This window comes from Cebidichthys violaceus, unplaced genomic scaffold, assembly GCF_023349555.1.
Source record: "Cebidichthys violaceus isolate CVI_PGR_0920_01 unplaced genomic scaffold, fCebVio1.0.p SCAF_3, whole genome shotgun sequence".
Taxonomy (NCBI): Eukaryota; Metazoa; Chordata; class Actinopteri; order Perciformes; family Stichaeidae; genus Cebidichthys; species Cebidichthys violaceus.
Window position 1 is genome coordinate 15,133,251 of NW_027176483.1, and position 14,059 is coordinate 15,147,309.

Sequence of the window (14,059 nt, forward strand, 5' to 3'; positions counted from 1 at the left end):
AGCAGAGCAGGGTCTTAACCATCCGGTTTGGAATCTCACACGCAAACCTTTTTTTTTTTGTTTTGAATGGCTTCAGTCGAGGCTCTGTGTTGTTTCTTTCTCACACGTTTTGACTCTTTACACTTGATTCCGCTCAGATGATATAAGCTTTAATGACATGACGTGACTGTGCTGCCAAAGTATTTCAAGAAAGGGAAAAAAAAAAAGAGGGAGAAGTGTGTCTGTCTCTACATCTCTTTCACCATCTTTTCATCACACCTTTCCTTTTGTCGCTTTCGATTGATTCTTACTTTATCTATCTGCAGCATCTTCTCTCATCACCCTCATTTCTTCCCACATTTCTTTCAGGTTCCCCCCTCTATTTAGATAGCCATGGCAACACACACGCATTCCAACACACACACACACACACACACACACACACACACACACACACACACACACACACACACACACACGCACGAGTGCATGCTCGTAACCTTTCTTGATTATCCCTGACCTCCTGTAATGACACAGCTGCCACTTTGATCAGCCAATCACCATGCAGTGCCACCCAGGTTCTAAGCAGAGCTGCCACTGACCTGATAAAGCCCTGTGATAGGCCCCTGCTGATGCATTTCCTGTTTTGGTATGCTTCTTCATTTTTTTATTTTCTCCACCAGCTGGTCCCCGCATTCCTCAGTCGGGAAGGGGGCAGGGGCAATGCCTGGATGTTTATGTTGCATGTGCATGTAGGGTCAAGCGTATGTGTTTTTGTGCAAGGGTCTAAGTGTGTGTGTGTGTGTGTGTGTGTGTGTGTGTGTGTGTGTGTGTGTGTGTGTGTGTGTGTGTGTGTGTGTGTGTGTGTGTGTCTTTGGTAGCCTAGATAGTTGGGTCTGGGGACGAGAGAGGGCGGGGTAGGTGGAGGAGATGCTTGAAATTGGGGGGGGAGGGTACGTGAGGGTTGTTTACATGCGTTGGCGAGAGAGAAATGGGGTGCATGGGGGGTTGGGGGGGTGACATAGATGGAGGGGATAATGATAGTGAACAGCTGTTTATGTGTGTGTAATGGGGGTGGGTGGTTAAGACGGGTGAGATTTAGGTGTGAATTAAGGTACAGAGTGTTGTCGTCGAAGACAGAAGGCGTAATGATTCACCGTTTGGTATTGTTGTTAATATGGGCAGATTTGGTGGTGTTATTCTTGGCTGTTATTGTTTTTGTTGTTGTGATTGTCAGTGTCCAGTTCAAGACCAGATAGATGTAAACGTCTTTGTGGGTGGCTGGGTGTGTATTTAGATGGTGATGATCTTTTCCTGAGAGCTAGGTTACAAGGGTCCAACGTCTCCAGTAGCAGACTGGGAACAGACATGCCCAGACATGAAAACTACCAAGCACACACACACACACACACACACACACACACACACACACACACACACACACACACACACACACACACACACACACACTTTCTCACTCACACCCTCTGTTTGTCACTGGGCAGAAGTATGTACGTATATATCACTGGACGCCCTTCACTAGTATGTCAGAGAGTCCCTGCAAAAGACCCTAAAGTATTTTCAGTTGCCACCAGAGCCGGTGTTCGCCCACCTGCCTGACTCCTGCTCCTGCTCTTTGTCACAAAAATCATGTACACATTAAGGCTGGGGATCCTTAGGTACCACACAATTACTTTTGAGTGTCTGTGCATCTTGATGCATCTATGCAAGTATTTTTTCTCATTGCATGACCACATTAACAAAAGCATAATTGTCAATATCTTTCATAAAATCTGATTAAAAACTCACTACTCAGATAAGGTATTAGCTAATACTGAATACCAATCCAATGCAGTACTTTATTTAAATACAAATTGCACTAATACTTCACTGCATGGAACTGCTCCAATGTTGTAAGGCTGCAACGACACATCCCTTCTTTGCTAAAAGTGGACACGCGCATGCAGTTTGATATTGTAATTATATTGTAAGGTTTAGAAAAGTGCTCTGCTTCATTTTTAGTGACTGAGAAACTGCATTTAAAGGTGTAATCCACAAAATATAATGAAATCAAACTCCAGTTCTGATACTATTTATGGTCTGCATTTTTTCTGCAATGTCCAGTCAATGTATTTACATTCAGTAATTACCTTTCTAGATAGTAGCTCTTATTGGTAGTAGCAGAGTCCACCATTCCAGTGATGGATTCAGATTGCCTATCTCGGCACGAGGAATTCACAGGAAAACAATGCATTCATGTTATTCAGTGTAAGTGACCCATCGCTAAGCCCCCCCCTCTCCCGTCACTGCTCCGTCAACCTGTCAGAGCTACCATGGAGCCCACGCTGTCACTAACTACACTCGCTGCACTCACTTTTGGAATCACAAGAAAGTGATTTCAGAGAGAAGCAGACAGAAAAGTCTACAATATGCATTGGTAGGATGTCAATTGAATCAGCAGTGAAAGCAGGTTAAAAAGATAAATATATACCTTCAGTAGCTAGAATAGCGTGCCTATGCTAGTTAATGAGTGCTAACGTACAGCTAACGTTAGCTCAACAGGCTTTTACGCAGAAACGTAATATTTTAGAAATGTATACCTCCTTCACACTTCTCCAGGTCCAGAGTTCATTCACAATCCACAAAACCAGCCTGAAAATGAATAAAACCTGAAATGATTGAATGAGAGTCTAAGGAGCAGAGCCGGAGATTTGCTGGTCCCTGGTCAGAGCTCACCGAAGCTACGCTATGATTGGCCAGTCTGCGTTTGAGGGCAAGACTTAGCAAAGGGTTGCTAATGTGTCATTGATAACAGACTAGTTTACTGTTGGTATCTTTACATTGAAGCAAAGCTGTATTAAGTTGATGCCAATGCAACTACTTCACAGTAAAAACATTCAACTTGCAAAACACTACTTTTTATTGGAAAGCAGCCTCAGAAATGCATCTACAAACAAAATTGCTATTTCTTTTTATTCTTTTTATGCATCAATGCTGACTCAAGAATCACATGTGTGGACATATAGATTGTCCAAAATATTGTCTGTCTCCCTCATGTGGACCAAAGGCCATTCATGTGAATGACATGGAGACACACTGAAACGAACACTGCTTCAAGCCAAAGCTGACCAAGTTATTTGGCTGTTGCCGAGCTGTGGAGGAGATGTCATTGTAATTGGAGGGAGGACCGGGGTCATGACCCTGAACGAACCCACGGCAGGATGCTATTGGTTAGTGGTCGACGCTCTCTGCCACTTATCTGTCTTTTACAGAGGGAGATGATTTGTCCTTTCTCTCAGCTGTTATTTTGCTAAATGCCTTTCAGGCTCTCATGTGATCTCAACAGTTTGACTTCTTCACCAGACTTTTTAACAGATTTTTTTTTCATTGTATCCTCTCACATCTTCCCGTTGAATCATTGTCACCTCCCTGTCTTTCCTGAGGGAACAACTGAAATGGTTTGTACCAGGAGGTCTGGACGGAGGGACAATAGGGCAGAGTTGTGTGTGTGTGTGTGCGTGTGTGTGTGTGTGTGTGTGTGTGTGTGTGTCAATGAGATAAAGTGAGAGTGAATGTGTGGCCCACCCAGGGTCCTGGCAGAGGGAGCTGTTTACAGTCATCAGACTAGTCATCATCTCTTCTCTTCTGCCCTCTTCCATCGTCTTTCCTGCCTCTCCCAGTTTGCTTAGACTATTTATTTCTCAGTGATTGCAGAAGATAGAAAAGCAACCAGAGATTATGCAATATTAGGCTAAGAAACTGTTACAGGTATGAGCACAGGATTCTCTGTAGATCTAACCTAAAATCAATAGTTGGACTGTGTTGGAGTGGACTGATATGTCTGTCTTTTAGCCTTTCAAATAGGGAGTTATTACCGTGTGTTTGTTAGTATACACAACAAAAGAGTTTGAGCTTTCACACATCCACAAACATACCTAATTTTTGGGAAGAGCTCTGTTAGTTTGTTCAACTCATCAGTATAATTCAAAGCAAACCTGGTAGGTCCACTTCCAAGTGAACTGAGGTACAGTATAACTACAAGAAACAGCCCCAAAAACATTCTCATGAACATGTTGTCCATTGTTTGGGCATTTTTTCCTATGATTTTATGGGTACATGAAGACGGATGTTGATATCAGATAGACAGCAGTTACTCATGCTTGGAAAGGCTAGCATAACAAAGTGAACCAAGGGCAAACCACAGCCTGTACTGATCACTGTAGTCAGCCATTTCCTTCTTATCTGGTATGAAGACCAGAGATGCTAAATTATGTCAAAAAGTGCAGATAAGTTCCAAATGCTTAGTTAAACCTAAAGGAACTGGAATCATATTCGTCCCCCCCCCCCCCCCTTGCTCCTTGGCTGCCAAAATCCGTAATCTTGCAGGATGACAGGTTGCCAAAACTCTGTCCAATAAACAAGCTACTTGTGAGTCCATCTGACTTTCGTTTACAAGCCCCGGTTCACTTGTAATTGGGCAGTGTGAACTTAAATGAACCGAAAAGAAAAATGCACAACATTTTCATCTGTGGTTAAGTAAGACCAAAGAAAACTGACTCTTAAAGGTGTGATCACACCTTTTTAAAATCCACGGTCTGGACGGCTCAGGCCTGTTTGGAAAGAGTGTAGTAAATGCTCCACCCTCTGTTTGATTTGAGGCGCGTAACCACCTCCAACTGGTCAAGTGGAGCTGGTTACTGGCCAACAGTAGGAAAATGGTGGCTCTTTTAATGAGCAGCTCACAGCTTCTGGTGTCGATGTGTACATCTGCATGAGTTGCTGAAAAAGAGCATGATGCGTGCTGCAGTCAACATTTCCCTAGTTAAATTGGGTTTGTTCACACTCACACACTCACACACACCCAGCAGGGGGTTGCCCTCAGCTCTAATCCTGGTAACCTCATCGTGTGGTCTGTCCCTCTGTAGTCTGCAAGGTTTGCCTACCGTGTTGCGGTCATAATAGATTCTACCACAATGTGAACACCTCTCGGTCTCTTTTTCACCACCACACACACACACACACACACACACACACACACACACACACACACACACACACACACACACACACACACTCTCACTCAAGATGTCTCTGAGCTTCGCCACGGTTTACCCCACCGCACTGCCACCGCAGCTGCATGAGCCACAGCCTCATGAGATTTCTCACCGCGTCGTCAACACCTCTCCGTTTTTCAGTGTGCGGTCCAGATTTGTCCGTACCCTCACGGCCCCGCCAACATCTGGTTGATTTTTTTATTGACCTCTTTGTGAATGGCACTGTCCTCCGATGCCTTCTGGATTGTCAATCATCAATAAAAGGGATATGTAGTTTGTCTGACAGTCTCTTAGTGCCTGTGTGAGTGTCTCAGTTTTGTATTTTCAGAACGTTTGAAGCCTTTTCAGCTCCTCGGTCAAGTGTGGTCATCCAAGAAGTCAGAGCACTTGGCCCACACCCCTCAGTCCCATCTTATTACGCACCACAATAACTCTAGGTGCTCAAGGTTTTGAGAGAGCACAGAATAAAAGGCTCGTAAAAGAGTAGTTAGAATGTTTTTTTCTGATGGATAAAATTTTTAGGTTGAATTGATTATCTGAATAGAAGTCTCCATTTTAACAGTCTCTTAAGTAATAAAATGTTGCTTCAAACTTTTTCCATTCCAGAGGACATAAAATCTGATACCATGCTGTCCTGTGGATTGAGGATATTGGAATAGTAAGTCCAAACCTACTACAATGGGGTTGAGTAATCATCTTTGAAAGCCTCCTTTTTGTTTTGTTTTTTTATGTTCAGATTTGTAGCATAGTTCTTACTCTGTGCTTACTGTGCAGCCCATTCAGAGGCATTTAAATGCTAATGTGTATCTCATCCGTCACATGGCGATGCCTGGTCCCGGTCCAGTCTCGTCCAGTCATGTCCCGTATATTTTAACTCTCGGAGCAGCAGGTTGAATCAGCCTTTTGTGTCCTCAGCTGCCGAATGCAATAATGATCTATTCAGCTTCAGGTCGGAAAAAGCATGTGAACCGGCACCTTCCTGTTTTCATCAAAGACATTTTAACACATCAAGCCAGAACAACTATGGCTTTCATATTTCATACTTAAGGCCAAAGCTGATGAATAACAAAAGAGTCACCCCCCCTTCACATTTCCCTTGTATTGATTTCACATGCATTCCAAGGTTACCGGACACATTCTTCTATTTTTTTTTATGAAAAGAAGTCCCCCACGGCTGTTTTTGACTCACAACTGTATGCTTAGTTTGTTACAGATCAGAAGCAAAGGTCATTCAGATAGAATACAGTTGTCCTTTGTGAGGCTCTTTCCAGCTCTCGCCCGGTCTTCTCTCTTCTCTCTTCCCTTCTGGGGGCTGCAAACAGGATAAGTTGCTTGTGTATGACTCCACATGAACACACACACATACACAAAAGCAGGGTTAATTTAGGGACATTGCACTGAATTTAATTTGTATCATAGAAGCTTCCCCCAACTATAAGTGAGCAATACAAACCAATTTAGACGCAAACCACATTCTGAATGTAGCTGCTGTAAAAACAACACGGGGACACCGATTGTTGCCCCTGATTTGACAGATGTCCCCAATCAACTGGTTCAAAGTCCGGTCCCCAAATGACACAGCCCAGACCGACACCCTAAATACACACTTCCTGGAGCAGAGCAAGACATTAAATTAGAGCTTAATAAGGAAACATAGACACACAGATACACACAAATGGGGAAAGTGAGACGGGTTGGTCGTGAGTCAATGACAACATTTGCTTTCCCCTCTTAACCCCCCCCCCAGTGTTTCTCCTTCTTTTCCCATTGAGAGGGAAACTGTGGGTGTAATGGGTTGTTCATGTGCGTAAGAGAAGTATGTTTACATCACGAGCAGTGTGGGGCCTCGTCTCAATATTCCTGGATGGCAGCTTGATTCAATTGGGAGCATGGTGAAGACGATGGCCTTACTGTTTTTCTCCACTTTTGTCCTTTTTGGCCAGACCTCCGGCCTTCTCCATAAATCACTCAATATGCACTCATACACAAACACACACTCCCCCCCTCTCTCTCTCTCTCTCTCACACACACACACACACACACACACACACACACACACACAGAGAGGCAGACAGACTCACAGGAAAGAGCGTTTTGGCTCGGAGACCGAGGGGACATTAGCTTTGCCTCTGCTTTGGTGTGATGTATATATTTCAAACAAAAATAAGAATGCACTCTGCCAGCACTTTCTCTCACTGCGGAAATGTGTCCAGCAGACGCTTGATACACACACACACACACACACACACACACACACACACACACACACACACACACACACACACACACACTCACACACAGGGTGCGGCCTGCTGCCAACAATAAGACTTGTTTAACGAGTCTCGGCGCTTTGTTGATTTCAATCTCAATCTTCAATCTCTTTGTTGTTTTTGTGAATCGCCGTTCACTGAGGCCGATATCAATCTTCGCCATGTGTATACACGAGGTGTCCAGCGCTACGCCGTATAACTGGGAACTGTCATGCGACAACGTTTGGTCCAAATTGGGTGAGGTCATGTTGGCTCACTGGTTCGTTGTTTTCCCCCCGTTGCCAGCTCTGCTGTTTATAGTGCTTTGGTAGATCCTTTCCTCCATCACCCCCACTTTCCTCTTCCTGCTCCCCAGTCACGTCCCTCGCATCGTCTACCTCGATCTTTTTCCCCTGCTGCCACCTTCTCCCCTTCCTCGTACTCCTGCGGCAAACATCCCCTGGCCTGGTCCAGTGTTTTTGTTCTGGATTACATGTTCCTCGATGACAGTGTGTGCGAGTGCAGAGAGACACAAAAGGCCTTGGCAGGGGCGGTCGGTTTCCAGGTGCATCGCTGGTGTTTGGCAGCCTTATGGCCTGTGCCTCCTCACTGGGTCTGCACTCTTGTCTCTCTTCCTGCATTACTGCGCTCACTGGAAAAACCTCCTGTAGTTTGCAATACAGGCGTTGCCGCAAGACAGGAACACAAGAACAGTGTTTTTTCTTTTGATTGAAGGTTGTGCGTGTTTGGCTTCAGCTGCTCCTCAAAGCTGGTATCAGAGAGTTTAGACTGAAATGGCCAGGTTTTAGAGAGTAACATGAATTCAAGTCTGTGTAAAGAATCATACCAAAATAGTAATTTTTCATAATAGTTGTGTTTTGGTAGTTAGATGCTTGGTCATGCCAGTATTGTCAGATTGGACATGTCAGGCGTGACTGTAGTTCACACACATAAAGACTGGGTTATGGTTAATATCTTAATGCAGTGACCTCTGCATCCAGTCTCTCCCTCCAGGGTGTATTGTTTTTCACTGAAAACCTCTAATTAGGATTAGTAAGTAACTAAGAAATATGGTGGAGGTGGATTATATTTATTTATTATTGTCTTAAATGGACAGGAACTATTCAAAATCTAGAGGGAAGTTGGAATTAAAAATACCTTGTGTAGTTTGACTGTTTATTTATTATTATGCTCATTTGCATTTCCTCCCCATTGAACTCTTCACTTCCTGTTATCTGAAGCATATTATATGCCAGGGGTATTCAATTAAAATTCCAAAAGGTCCAGATTGAGAAAATCTCCTCGTGCAAAGGTCCGGAACATTACAATAATAACTTGCGCTATTTAGTGCCATATGTATATATATATATACATATACATATACATGTGTGTGTGTTTATATATATATATATGTATATATATATACACATATACATACATACATACATACATACATACATACATACATACATACATACATACATACATACATACAGTTGTGGTCAAAAGTTTACATACACTTGTAAAGAACATAATGTCATGGCTCTCTTGAGTTTCCAGTTATTTCTACAACTCTGATTTTTCTCTGATAGAGTGATTGGAACATACTTCTTTGTCACAAAAAACATTCATGAAGTTTGGTTCTTTCATGACTTTATTATGGGTTAACAGAAAAAGTGACAAAATCTGCTGGGTCAAAAATATACATACAGCAACATGAATTAGCAATTTTGGTGACTGAGAAAGTTGTGTCAATGAAATGAGCTTCATAGCATGGCCTCTTAACTTCTTGTGAGTGATTATGAGTGACTACAGCTGGTGACTTCTCTGAGGCCATTTAAATAGGGCTCATTGGATACAAACGCCCACAAACGCTACAATGGGAAAGTCAAAGGAGCTCAGCATGGATCTGAAAAAGCGAATCATTGACTTCAACAAGTCAGGAAAGTCACTTGGAGCCATTTCAAAGCAGCTGCAGGTCCCAAGAGCAACAGTGCAAACAATTGTTTGTAAGTATAAAGTGCATGGCACTGTTTTGTCACTGCCACGATCAGGAAGAAAACGCAAGCTATCACCTGCTGCTGAGAGAAAATTGGTCAGGAGGGTGAAGAGTCAACCGAGAACCACCAAAAAGCAGATCTGCCAAGAATTAGAAGCTGCTGGAACACAGGTGTCAGTGTCCACAGTCAAGCGTGTTTTGCATCTCCATGGACTGAGAGGCTGCCGTGCAAGAAGGAAGCCCTTGCTCCTAAAGCGGCACCTTAAGGCTCGACTGAAGTTTGTTGCTGATCACGTGGACAAAGATAAGACCTTCTGGAGGAAAGTTCTGTGGTCAGACGAAACAAAAATCGAGCTGTTTGGACACAATGCCCAGCAATATGTTTGGAGGAGAAAAGGTGAGGCCTTTAACCCCAAGAACACCATGCCTACCGTCAAGCACGGTGGTGGTAGTATTATGCTGTGGGGCTGTTTTGCTGCCAATGGAACTGGTGCTTTACAGAGAGTAAATGGGATAATGAAGAAGGAGGATTACCTTCAAATTCTTCAAGATAACCTAAAATCATCAGCCCGAAGGTTGGGTCTTGGGCGCAGTTGGGTGTTCCAACAGGACAATGACCCCAAACACACATCAAAAGTGGTAATGGAATGGCTAAATCAGGCTAGAATTAGGGTTTTAGAATGGCCTTCCCAAAGTCCTGACTTAAATCCCATTGAGAACATGTGGACAATGCTGAAGAAACAAGTCCATGTCAGAAAGCCATCAAATTTAACTGAACTGCACCAATTCTGTCAAGAGGAGTGGTCAAAGATTCAACGAGAAGCTGGCCAGAAGCTTGTGGATGGCTACCAAAAGCGCCTAATTGAAGTGAAAATGGCCAAGGGACATGTAACGAAATATTAGCACTGCTGTATGTATATTTTTGACCCAGCAGATTTGATCACTTTTTCTGTTAACCCATAATAAAGTCATGAAAGAACCAAACTTCATGAATGTTTTTTGTGACAAAGAAGTATCTGTTTTAATCACTCTATCAGAGTTGTAGAAATAACGGGGAAACTCAAGAGAGCCATGACATTATGTTCTTTACAAGTGTATGTAAACTTTTGACCACAGCTGTACCTATATTCACAGGGGTTCACAGGGCTTTAATTTTTAAATGCTACATCAGAATGTCCTGGATCGCTCTGAGTGACGCCTTGAGGTGGTCTGCTATCAACCTGAGGTGAAATGATTTCGTAACTATGCACCATTTCCTCTTAATAATCGTCATGGTCTCTGAACATATGAGACACACTGGTTTTAAACTGTCCGTGGGAAGAATTAACCTATAAGAGTCTGTTCATTCTTGGTTATAGACTCTGGTCTCTCTGACCACTTTTCTCTTTTTGGAGAACATCATGAGAAACAACTTCTCTGATTCACGTAATTATTCACTTGCCCTTCGTTCTCTTTCCTCGTCTCAGCCCCGTGTCTGTAAATTACTCACTCGAGTCAGGAAACGTGTCAGAATACCCATATTTGATTGACTGAGCTGCATCACATGATGTGATTTACAACGCATGTAATTGGTCGGTTTGTTTCCTGGACCACTGACCGAGTGCCGTAAAGGCTAGAAAAGCTGCGCCAGTTAAAATATAGGCGCTCCGTCAAAATGGTTTTAGGTCCAGGGTCCGGATACAATGGCGTCTGGGTCCGGATCCGGACGTGGTCCGCCTATTAGTGACCCCTGTCATATGCTATCAGTTTCACATGAAGCTTCTGTTATTATTATACGGTGTTCTCTGGCTGCCGCAAATCATACTAGTTGGATGCATGGAGACATAAAACTGAAGACTGAAGAGTGATTTTAAGTTGGAGTCATATTTGAAGTATGGAGCATCTCATTACTTGTGTGTGTTATAAAGCTCTAACCAGCGTATATACAGTCACCCAGCATCCATTCCTTATTTATCTTGTCTGTTATTTAGTTTTATAAGGATGTTATAATGTTCTTTCCTGGTCTTAATAACATAACAAAACACAAGCAAATGTGCACTTGAACACACACATTTATACATGCACAAGTACAATAATGATCCCGAAGACTCCTGCTGTAGGAGCATGTTTTGGAGTAGATGAGGCCAGCTCCATTCTGTATCTTTGGCTGAGGGAGCTTCATGTTGTCCCCTCCTTTGGGAATTAAACCATGCTATGTGGTAATTATATGCATGTTTTTCTTGGTATTTTGGGGGTTGGAGACAGACAAAGTAACATTCACATCAGAGCCAGACCATTCCTTAACGCCTACACACTGACCCTAAACAAAATATTTCACATATTTAAACAGAATAGTTGATTGACAATTGTGTTCATGGAAGCAATTCATTTTATGAGGGTAGGCCCTTTTGAATGAATTCAGAAGTGTATGAGTCACATTATGACATTTGACTATTTGTCATTATGAAGTGGAAGCTGTTTGGTGTAAACTACCATGTTAGTAATCATTAGTAACTTTTATTAGCAGTTTGCTCAAAATCCAAATGGAGTGATAGAAAAATGACACATGTAAGTGCAGTTTCATCATCAAAAGTTGAGTCATTTAAGGACAGCAATGATTTGCCTCCAGTTGAGACTGATAACAGTGAATTCTTGTTACCAGGTGTCCATGGGAGAGGCTGAGAGGGATAGGCTATGGGTATGTGTGCATGCCTGCACCCACTGACCTGTTCGTGTTTTGTGCGTGGGCGTGCAGGCATGCATGTGTGTGTGTGTGTGTGTGTGTGTGTGTGTGTGTACTGTACTGTACTCTACGGCTGCCTGACACAGACTACGGTTGGGCCAGTGGTGCATTAGCCATGGCCAGAGATGGGTTGGTATGGAATAAATAATGGATACCATCCTTTCCCCCTGAATAAATCAAGACCAGAGAAATGGAGAGAGATTAAATGTGGGGGGAGAGTTGGAGAAATTGAATGCCAGAGAGAAAGTCAGCGTTTGTATAACTGGAAATAGGGATATCAAGGGAGAAACAGTGTCCTGAATTCCAAATCTGTATCTCACTTCTCTTCTGCAAAGAAAAGGAAACGGTTTAAGGAAAATGCAGTTTGACGCGTTTTTTTTTTTGTTTCACAAAAAAAATATTTTATGTGAAATGATTTTAAATAGAAAATAAACAACAAATTCCTCTCATTATTAGGTAGGAAAATGGTGGTTCCTTTGCTAATTTTTCTCTCTTTTTTTGCCTTTGCTTCCCAGGCCCAGGAACAGACGTTCACCTTCCCGGACATCTTCCCAGAAAAGGAGCGGGCAGCCTCAGAGGGCTCCATGGAGGAGATGCAGGAGAAGTTCATGGAGAACGAGAAGCAGAGGCAGAAACTCGACCCCAGGAGAGGAGGGGTCACGGAGTGGTTCGGACTGTGAGACAGCCCCCTGACCGTGAACTCTGCTCATATGGTGTGGCGTGGCTATTGATTTACGCCACTGTTGTGATGTCACTTCTATTTCTGTAAGAAAGAGTCACAAGTGTGTAGTAAAGAAGAATGTGTGTGTGTGTGTGTGTGTGTGTGTGTGTGTGTGTGTGTGTGTGAGAGAGAGAGAGAGGCTTCGGTCCAGTAACCCGAGCCAGAACAGAAATGCAGGAGGAGGAGAGTGGCCCAGCTCCATCGTTCATGAAACCAGCCCTCCGTACAGAATCACCATCACCTCAGATGACCTCCTCTTCTTCCTCCTCCCACCCTTCCTGTTCCGCCTCCTTCTCCTTTTACCCCTCCTCTTTGACAACATTACCTCTGCACCTTTTCTTTCTTTGTCTCCTCTTTCCTTGGGAGTTTCTTTTCCTTCTCGTCTGTCTCCTCTGCTGTCCCTCCTTCTCCTTGTCCCTCTCCTACGCTCCTCTTCTTCTACCACGCTGGGGAGGGGTATATTGTGGCATCCCTAGTAGCCCTGACTCTTAGCCAGTTGGATCAGACTACCTGGACAACCCACATCCTTTCCTCTTTTATAAGTTTGCCTTGGATTAATTGACCACTTTAGGTAAACAACAATTGAGTTGTTGTTTCAGCAAAGCAACGACATGGAATTTGCTGCAGTGTTTTATTATTTTGCAGTTGCACCTCTTGCCACAAATCTTGAGAGATTGTACCAAGTGTGTGTGTGTGTGTTTGCCTAGCATGCAGGACTTGCCAGTGAATCTGTCTGATTGTAATTGCTGTTGGAATAAGAGCTAATAAATGGTCACTTGTCCAAAAGGGCTCCGCTTACTTTTTTCTCGTGTTCGCCTCGCCTCATCTCCCACGGCTGCTGCGCTCAACAACTGGCACTTCGAGACGCTTTTTGCCACACAAGCTGGCCTTCGCGTGTGCCAGCGTGGTCTGGTAGCTGTTTTGACAAAGTAATGATCTGTGTTTGAATCGGGCCACTGGAGGACTCAGCTCTCTTACGGTAATCTGGCCCATAAAGGGGAGGGACCTCTCCTGGGCACGCTCAGACCCTCCATTATGCTGAAAGGCCAAGGTTACAGTAAGCGTCCCCCAGCCGTGACCACTAATGCTGGCTGGCTAATACAAAGGTCCAGTCCCTGACCTCACCCAGCCAACTCAGCTATCACTAAGGAGAATGTCAATATTGATCCTGTTGGCCCATTGTCTGCTGCCTGGAACCACTCACCCCCTGCGTCGCTATAAAGCAATCTGATTCAGAACTGAACAAGCCTCCTGTTACACAGCCACTCCATTTCTTTTCTGTCTCACTCACTTTCTCGCTTTTCTTCTTTCTCTCTCTCTGTTGCTCAGTCCGGA

The 14,059-nt window shown here is 43.7% G+C and overlaps 1 protein-coding gene across 1 annotated transcript in view; it reads left to right on the forward strand.

Annotated features, from left to right (window-relative positions):
• Window positions 1-13,510, forward strand: part of mrpl23 (mitochondrial ribosomal protein L23) — a 34,322-nt gene extending 20,812 nt beyond the window's left edge. Inside the window, exon 5 of the mRNA XM_068723616.1 lies at window positions 12,519-13,510. Within this exon, the coding sequence (XP_068579717.1) occupies window positions 12,519-12,683 (165 nt within the window). The 3' untranslated portion in view covers window positions 12,684-13,510. The remainder of the gene's footprint in view (window positions 1-12,518) is intronic.
• Window positions 13,511-14,059: the final 549 nt, after the last annotated feature.